The sequence below is a fragment of the Choloepus didactylus genome, chromosome 27 (assembly GCF_015220235.1).
Source record: "Choloepus didactylus isolate mChoDid1 chromosome 27, mChoDid1.pri, whole genome shotgun sequence".
In the NCBI taxonomy this organism is placed as follows: domain Eukaryota; kingdom Metazoa; phylum Chordata; class Mammalia; order Pilosa; family Megalonychidae; genus Choloepus; species Choloepus didactylus.
Window position 1 is genome coordinate 19,543,247 of NC_051333.1, and position 9,320 is coordinate 19,552,566.

Genomic DNA, 9,320 nt, shown 5'->3' on the forward strand with positions numbered 1-9,320 from the left:
ATCTTCAGCACCTAGAACCCTGCCTGATACATAGTAGTCCTCAGTAAATGTGTGTGGATGAACAAATGCCTGCACCTGTGACAAGTCATGACAATGTTTGCTTGGGCACTTTAGACAACACTGGACTGCTATATGCATGTGTGGGCTTTTTACTGAAATCACCTAGATTTGGGAGCAGTATATTTACCTTCCTTACCCTGTTGCCTTCAGACTGATCATAGCTTAGGCTGACAGATGGCAGGGAACAATGTCTGGGGAGACAGAGCCTGAGATTACCAGGAGCTGTGGCTCACCCCTCCCTGGGTCAGCTGCAGGTGTCCAGGTGATGGTGACCTGCATTTACAGAAGTGCCCCCCCCCCCCCAACTTACTCTCACATCTTCCAGCTTATCAGACAGTCAAAACTTTGGCAAGTGGGTTACTGGACTACTGCTTCTGAGGGCTTGGAGATCTTTGGCCCAATTTCCCAGTCAAATGTGCAATTTGCAGATGAGAAATGTCTTCATTTCCTGTGACTAGGGAAAAATAATGAAAAGAAAAAAAAATGGTGCAAAAGTGTATAACCACAGGAGGTAGAGAGAGAAAGATGAGAGAATGAGAACAGAGGCCTGGAGATAAGAGGCAGGGAAGTTTCCAGGAGTGGAATTGGATCCCGGCTGTGGGTTTTCCTCCAGGCCCTCTCCACCTCCACGCCTGCCTTGTCAGACCACAGTGGTCACCACAAAGCCATATGATGTATGGGCGCTTGAGCTCTGGTTATGTGGTCAGATGAGAATTTTGGAGGAAGGGGTGCAACAGCATCTTTTCCAGAAAGGGGAAGTGAAATAGTTGATCCGGGTTCCCCTTTCCTGCTGGCCGGGCCCCCAGGTCAGGCAGACTCAGCTTCCCCCACTCCCATTTCCTGGTAGCAGCTCTAGGCTGCTGTGTTATTCATTAACCAGGCACTATTATTTCTGTTTACCCATCTGTCACAGAGGGTTCAGAGGAGGCCAGCAATTTAACCAGCCACCCAGATCCTCTTGGGTTGGGCCCAGCCAATCACGTGTAGGTAGTTTTCACTGGGTGAAAAGCCTGTGCATGGGCCCTGTACCATATGAAGCCAGGGAAGGATCAAGTTCCCTCGAGTAGGATGTGACCTGTCTACCACTTGAGCAAATGTGCTGTCTTGTGCTTGAGCTGGATCCTGCTGATCGGAAGTATCTCTTGCCAACCCCATGTTCTGTGACTCATGTTGGTAGAAATAGGCTGAGGTGGAAGTATATATATATATATATATACACATACACACATACCACAGAAATTGGTGCACACTACAAACCAAGACCTCCCCTTTATCCCCCACACCAAGAGCTTGTTATGAAACATTGTCTACCACATCACTGGGGACATCCATTTGCCAAGCAATTGCATGACAACTTGTAAGGCCTCCTCTTGGCTTTTTGATCCTTGGACCTCTGATTCTAATGAAAGAGAAAATGGCTCCCACTTTTAGGAAGCTACTAGCCGTAGGAGAACCCTGCATGTTTGCATAGCACTCTGTGGCTTCTTAACTCTATCATTCACATTGCTCCTTGATCCTAACAGCTGTCTCTCTTCTGATAGGCACTGCTGCCAGAAAGATCATCTTAAAATGGAAGTCAGATCATGCCACTCCCTTGCTTAAAACCCTCTGATGGTTTCCAGAGCATGTTAGAGTAAATCCAAACTCCTTTCTGCAGCCTAAAAGACTTCGCATGACCCGCTGCCTGCTAACCTCCTTGACTTCATCTTCTATCACTTTCTTCCCAGTTCACAGTGTTCAGCCCCTCGGGTCTGTCCCTGGATCAACAGCAGCAACATCACCTTGGAACTCCTTAGAATTGCAAACTCTTGGGTCCCACCTCAGAGCTTCTGATTCTGAAACAATCTATGGCTTAACAAACAATCGTGGTGATTCTCATACATGCTTAAGTTTGTGGACCACCCTTCTAGTCCTACTCTGGTCTTTTCTCTAGCCTGGCAATGGTTATATTTTCTTCTTCCTTACGGTTGTTGCATCAGCAGTTCTTGTTTCTAGAATGTGCTTCCCATGGACCTTTGTATGGGAACTCCTCTTCATTGAGTGGGGTTCTGAAAGTGGGGAGGAAGCAAGTGATTGAAGATAGGGGAGTCTGGGGTTGAGGTGAGGGGAGAAGTATAAGCAGGAAAGGTTTCTCTGAAGAATAATTTCTTGGATAGATTGGGCCCCTGAACTAGGACAGTGATTCCTGACCCTGATTGTCTGTCATAATCACCTGGGAGCCTTTATTTATTATTTTATTTTGAAATACTTTAAAATTTACAGACAGTTACAAAAATAATGCAAACCCCATACAGAGAACTCCAGCATACTCCTACCCCCCAGATTCCCAGATCCACCATTATTAACATTTCACTACATTTGCCATATCATTCTATCTATCTATCTATCTATCTGTCTATACATTTTCTGAACACTTGAGTATAGGTTGTATATATCATGCTTCTTGAACACTAAATACTGCTGTAGATGAATTGCATACCGCAGTTTGGACATGTTCTTGGTCTTGGTTTGTATTCTGGTGGGCATGTGGACCATTGTAAGTAAGATCTCTTGAAGGTGTTACTTCAGTTAAGGAGTGGCCAAGTTGAATCATGCTGGGCTTTAATGCAGGTTACTGGAGTCCTTTATAAGCAGAGTGAAGGTCGGTTGGGGAGAGAAGCCGTGGGCAGCTGCCAGAGGCCAGAAATCAATGGAACCCGGTAGAGAAAGGAGAAAATGCTGCCTTGTGCATGGCCATGTGGAAGAACAGCCAAGGAAACTCAAAGATTGCCAGCCAGCCAGAAGATACTGATCCAAGGAGAAAGCAAGCCTTCTAGTCTCTGAAACTGAGAGCCAATAAATTCCTGTTGTTCGGCCAACCCATTGTATGGTATTTGTTAGAGCAGGTAGGAAACTCAAACAACTGTGATGTACATTTCCTAAGAACAAGACTATTCATTTATGGAACCATCTTAAATGCAGTTATGGAGTTTAAGAAGTTTAACACTGATTTGAAGCTTACTGTCTCTATTCCAATTTTTTTCATATGTTCCAGTAATAGCCTTTGAGCCCTTTCTCCTCTATTATTAGATCCCATGCAGGCTCATGTATTGCATTTAATTGCCATTGTCTCTCTAGTTGCTTGGGTAACCTTTTAAAGTTCACCTGTTGGGCTCCACCCCCAGAGATTCTGTGTCAGTAGGTTTGAGGTGGCACTCTGTATTCACAGTGCAATTCTGACACCACCTGGAGTTAGGTCAGACTTCACAGGTTACGGGCACATTTCCTACAAGATGCCTACCATTTCAGACACCAGTCATAAGTCCACAGGTTCCCAGGGCCATCTTCACTTCTGATCAACTGGCTACAAATTCTGGGGTTCCCACCATCCCTCAGGTTTGTTAATTCCCTAGAATGATGTGCAGAACTCAGGAAAATGCTATACAGATTACAGTTTTATTATAGCCAAAAGGATATAAAACAGAAGGCACCGAAAGAAGAGATGCCATTGGGTGAGGTCAGGGAGGGTCCCCAAATGCGAAGCTTCAGTGTCCTCTCCTAGCGGAGTCAGGATGAACCACTTCCTTGGCACATTGATATGTATTACCAATCAGGGAAGCTCACTTGAGCTTTGGCATCCAGAGTTTTAATTGGAGTTTCAGTATGTGGACATGACTGAATCAACGTCCATGTGGTTGTACTCAGTATCCAGCCCCTTGTCCCTGGAGGTCAGGCGGCTGTTAGTGGCTCAAAGCCCCAACCCTCAGACCGCCCAGTGCCTTGCCCCACCCTGAGTCATCTAATTAGCATAAAATATCAGGTGTGGGGGGGGCAGCAAGAATAATGAAGACTCTCCTATCATTGGGAAGTTCTGAGGATATAAAGGATATACACGTTACCCCTTAGGAGCTGGGACAAAGGCCAGAACTTTTTGGAGGCCAAATTCCTTAAACCTCCACATATGATTCTGATGTAGACATTGGGTTGCACATCCTAGACTGGGGGCTGGAGTTAGTTAAATCAATTAGAGAGAGGGGTCCTTTTTGTGGAGAAATGAGTAAGGCAGGTGGAATTGGGAAGGGAGAGAAGGCGTAAAGCAGGTAATGGAATAATATGATGGGAGTTTCTGGGAGGAAGAATTTTGACTGAGTATGACAGATGAGAGGGGAACTTGGCAGGTGTCTGAGCAGGAGGGTAAGGTGATTTTAGCCCCTGTACTAGACCGATAACTTTGAGTTGGTACTCACCCCCACGTTCTCTTTCTAAATCCAGCCTCTCTGTTCATCACTCTTAACAGGATTCCTTCAGTACCCTCACTTATTTCACACTTACTACACCATCTTAAAATTTTTTGGTAGTTTCCAATGCATCATCTTCCCCTTTGCTGTTTAATCTTGGTTCTCCAACCTATTTTTGCCTTCTCTAGGCTTTCAGAAATGTTATCAGAATTGTGGACACCTGCTTCAGCATTTTATAATGTTTTCAATCTGCCACACCCTCCGTGTCTTTTCCTGTGCTGGTCAGTGTTGACTGCCAACCAAACCAGGACCTGGCCAGTGCAGGATGCCGAGGAGGAAGCAGACATGACCCAGACCTCCTGGCTTAATGGGGGAGACAGGATCCACACATGAAAATGACTGGAGCACACTTGCAAAGCAACAGGTCATATTGATACAGTGCAAACCCAGTCCATTAGAGGTTGAAGCCCCCAGTCTTCCCTTCGCACTCCCTCGGCTCTGAACCTTTCTGAGTCCTTTTTGATGGCATTTAGTATTTCTCTTTCATTTCCTTCCCAGTGACTTCGTGCCAGCACCAGCATCTGGACCAGTGTCTAGTGTTGTTCCTAAGCTTGTAACAAGATTGCCTTAGGACTTACCAACCACCTCGCAAAGACTGAGATTCGCACTAGCTAAGCTGTCTCCAAAGCCCGTCTGATAGTGCTTTTAAGCCTAACTGTTTCTTCTTTGGCCATTGAGCTGTGCCTCTTTGGGGAAGGAAGTTCAGTCAGGAATGGATACCAAGCTGGCGAGAGATTTTTACAAAGCTGGGTGTTTTTTACAAAAAAGCCCCAGTAATGGATTGGGTCCGAGGATTCCCAAATCTGGGACAGGAACCCTCATGCTCCCTCTCTCCCTGCCTGTAACCAGAAACCCAGTGTGCCTCCAAAGGCCCAGGAGAATCACTAGTCTGTGGTGAAGTCCGAACTTGGCACTCCCTCCCCTTGGCTCACACCCCTGTCCCCATTCGTCACCTCTGCAGGGTCTCTGCCTTTGCGTCCCAGCAGGGAGGCACCCCGATTCCGCAGCACCTGCAGCCCTTTTCCAAAGGCTCTGCGCACCGCCGAAGAAGAGAAATAGAAAAGCAGGGGGTCCAGGCTGGCGTTGAGTGAACTGAGCACCACAGCTTCTGCCCGCCACTCAGGGCTTTCCTTATAGTAAAACCCCACTAGATGGGAGACGTTGTAAGGCCCAAAGCACACGAAGAAGTTAAGAAGTGACACGACAGCCAGCCCCACAGCTCGGTGCCGCCTGTGGGCCCCCACGTGGGGCTGGGTGAGCATGATCCACACGAAGCGCCAGTAGCAGAAGATAGTCACCAACATGGGGACCACAAAGAGGAAAAGGCACAGCTCCAGCCGCACGGGAAGCACGACTTCCAGCTGCTCTTTGGTGAAGTTCTTGTAGCAGGTCAGTGTGTGATTCTCTTGGATGGTCTCGTTCGTTTTCCAGTACTGGCCGATGATCACAATGGTGCAGTGCCCAAAGGACATGAGCCAGGCGATGGCGGCAGCAATCACTCCATATATGGGCCGGCGGGAGAGCTTGTACTGCACAGGAAAAGCCACTCCCAGGTAGCGCTCGATGCTGATGCCTGCCAGGAGCCATGTGCTGCAGTAGATGCTGCTGTAGAAGCCGAAGCCAGTGAGGGCACAGAGGAGCTCGGGCAGATACCAACGGAAGTCCCATGCAGCCTCGATGATCTTGAAGGGCAGCAGCACGAGCAGCAGGAGGTCCGCCAGCGTCAGGCTGAGCAGAAGGATGTGGACGGGCGCGGGTTGGGGCTGGCGGACCCGCCCCAAGAAGGCCCGCAGCGCCAGGAGGTTGGCAGGGAGACCGGTGAGGAAGATGACGAGGTAGGCCGTGAGGATCAAGGAGCTGCGCCAGTTCAGCATGTTGATTCTGGAGGATGAGAAAGGGCAGGGTCTCTCAGGGTGTGGACATCCGCCCTGGCACTCTCCCCTTCCCAGGCCAAGGCTTTCTGCTCCCACCGCTGCTTGCTCACACCACCTGCCGGCGCTGCCCAGAGCAATTATTGACTTTGCCTTGGGCGGGATATTAGGCTTTAGTTATTACCTTTGCCATCACGCGTCTCTGGGGGAGACCAACCCCTGGCTCCCCAAGGGAATTCCCCCTCCGGTTTCCCCAGCCTTTCTCCTCCTACCCTCACAGATACAGGAAGTTTCTGCATTTGTAGTTTTCAACTTTACTTAGGTCCCTTTCTCAGTCGAGCCCAGCTGGAGAGAAGAGGCGAGGAGAGAGCTGTAGGATGTCTCTCTCGGGATAACCAGGGTTGTGAGGACCCGGACACCGTGCACCCACTGCCGCCTCGTCCTTGGGACCCTGCCTCACTCCCAGGAATCAGGTGCCTAGGCCCCAAAACCCATCTCCCTACCTCGTTCTCCTCTCCTTTTGCAGAACACAGGCTCTCCTCCACCTCTGTCACCCTGTGCAACACTGGACTCTGGGCCTGGATTGAAAAAGGGGAAGCTAGTGAAGCTTAAGGAGGGGACGGCAGGGGAGGAAGGGTGAGCCAGCACTATCCCTTTGAGCCTGTCCCCCAGACACTTTAGAGAAATATTCAGAAAAGCTCCCGGTAGTAACTGCCACCTGAGCTGGTGTTTTGACTATGAGCTGAAGAACTCCTCTTCTTAAGGGGGTGACTCAGTTCCCACTTGGTTTTTAACCCTCCCTGCCCACACACAGTCTCGCCCCTCCACCCTCTGTCCAGCGTGCTCTCCCTGTCCTTGTTTCCTTGTCCCCAGACCAGCTCCCATCTCTGGATATGAGCCTGACATTGAAGCTTCTGATAGACCTCCCCAGCCCCTCAACACCTTCCCCTTGAATTCTGAGCCCAGCATCACTTCCCAGAGTGCAAGCACTGAGCTAACTAACTGCCTTGCCTTGTCTTGGCTCCTGATAGGTGCCTTCTTGGGATTGGTCCTGGAGGAAAGTCTGTGAGCCTCTGTGAAAGAGGAGCAGAGCCTTAGCCACTGCTACCACCCATTTCACACAGGAAAAAAAATGTAGGGAACCTGGCTGGCCGAAAGCTCTTATACTGGCCCCGGTCACATGACCAGAGAGAGGAGGGTCAGTAACTAAGAGCTCTTATCTTCTCAAAACCAAAGGAAAGGGTCCCGCCCTCTTTATTCTCCCCCTGCCACTTCTCACCCTGACTTCCAAACCCGAATTTTCTGTCCCTAGTTCCTGAACCTTTTAATCTCAGGTATTTTTTCACTTGCTAAGTCAGAGCATCTTGTCTTCTTTTTTTCTGGGTGATTTCTTCTGTCATTCTACTCATTCTCAGGAAAGAGGCTTCCTCCTCCTTTTATTCTTCAGTTTTCTGTCCTTTATGTGGTCTCCTGACCTCTGCCTCCCGTAAGTTTCTTTTAGCCCCTCAGTGGAAACAGGTTTGCGTCTCCAACCCTGCGTCCTGTTACGGTAGTGATAGTGTGGGATTTGGAATCAGGCAGGTGTGGGTGCAGATCCCAGTCCCCTCACTGATATGCAGACCAATTTTCTCAACTTGCCTTTCCTTGTCAGTTAAGTGAGGCTGTCGGTACTCACCCCCCAGGATTGCTGTGAGGACTAAACGAGATGGCATACATAAAGCCGATGGGCCAGTGTTCGGCACTTCTGGGGAGGCCCACAAGTGGTCCTGCCTGTCACGGAGAGTGATCCACCTGGGAGAATATCCAGACTCAGGGCACAGACGTGCCACCTTACTAGGGACAGTGCCAGGAATTCAGGAGGCCCGATGTGCTCGTGTGGCCCTTTGTGGGAGGGTTCTCAGGCTCTAGGCCTTTCCGCCATATCTGCCCTCTCCCTGTGGTCTGGGAACCCACCTCTTTTCTCACTGCTTCCCCTCTCTGACCTGTGTAGCTGTGGGTTTGGCACAGTAGCAGGAGAAGCTCCACAAAGCCCTTTGGAAACAGAGACTTTAGGAAACAAGGATGGTCAATACATTTTCATCCTAACCTAGGCAATGGGTGTCAGTTTTGCCGTCTGTGGCCTGATCCCTGCTCACAGAATCTCTTTCCTTTCCCGGGACATATCTACTCCTTCTTGGTTACTTGTTTGCTTCTTCGCTCATGCATGCATTAATTCATTCATTATTTGTGTGGCCTAGAATCCTAGGTCCAGGTATCTTGACATTTAGCTTTTCTTCTCTTCAGCTTTACTTTCCCCCAGAACCAAGGAGCTCTGTCTTTTCACTCACCTGCTTCCCCCAGCCCACATAAGCAATTTGCAGATCAACAGGGAACAAAGGAAGAGACCATTCTCTGTTGTTTACTACCAAATTTATTTGTGTCATTTTGCTTTTATGATTTTCTATAAATATTCACAAGGATCTGGATTTAATTGCCAAATGGAAACTTACTGGGAAACGGGTTGAGGGACAGGACCGCTTCTTTATTCCTGCCTGTCCTTCTTCCCCCACCTCATACCTTTCTCTTGTCACTATAGAACGCCACCCATGTTGAAGATACCCCAATTAAATCCCCTCCCCCATAGTCATGGCTTTCCTCGGAAATGAAGGTAACATAATAAAGAAGACTTCTGAACTCATGATTCACGATGCTCCCCTACGTCACAGGAAAAGGAAATGCAACCTTTTGGGTTGAATTCAAAGGGGTAAGCTTTCACAAAAGGGATATCTTTCACAACCTCCTCTAAGTTCAGTTTCCTCTCATCAGCATTAATACCAAGCTAGGTATAAAAGGAAGTTGGATCCATTATCTAAAGTTATATATAATCACTTTCTCTACTTCCTTATTTCTGTCACTCCTCGGTCCACTCCATTCTGGGTTCCATCCCCATTTTTCCTCTTCTTAAGGTTGCCAGTGACCTCTAAGTTGCTAAATCCAGGGGACTTTTTTTTTCTTGTTTCATTAGCAGTTCAACAGAATTTCAACACACTTTTTCTTGAAACTTTCTCTTTTCATGAATTTGATAAGCCAGGCTTTTCTGGTTTTCCTCTTTCCCTTGGTCACTTCTCAGTTT

At 48.4% G+C, this 9,320-nt stretch overlaps 1 protein-coding gene across 3 annotated transcripts; it reads right to left on the reverse strand.

The window, feature by feature from the left end:
* Positions 1–2,260: 2,260 nt before the first annotated feature.
* On the reverse strand, positions 2,261–7,342 carry FFAR2 (free fatty acid receptor 2). 3 transcript variants are annotated; one of them, XM_037820108.1, is made up of 3 exons: positions 7,220–7,304; positions 6,712–6,786; positions 2,261–6,218 (listed from the first exon to the last, which is right to left on the reverse strand). In XM_037820108.1, exon 3 carries the CDS (start codon positions 6,209–6,211, stop codon positions 5,222–5,224), a length of 990 nt encoding a protein of 329 aa, XP_037676036.1. In that variant the 5' UTR covers positions 6,212–6,218; positions 6,712–6,786; positions 7,220–7,304; the 3' UTR covers positions 2,261–5,221. The 3 variants fall into 3 exon arrangements, with proteins under 3 accessions (XP_037676036.1, XP_037676037.1, XP_037676038.1); XM_037820109.1 differs by lacking the exon at positions 6,712–6,786 and having other exon boundaries at positions 7,220–7,342; XM_037820110.1 differs by lacking the exons at positions 6,712–6,786; positions 7,220–7,304 and adding an exon at positions 6,393–6,705.
* Between the last annotated feature and the right edge of the window lie 1,978 nt (positions 7,343–9,320).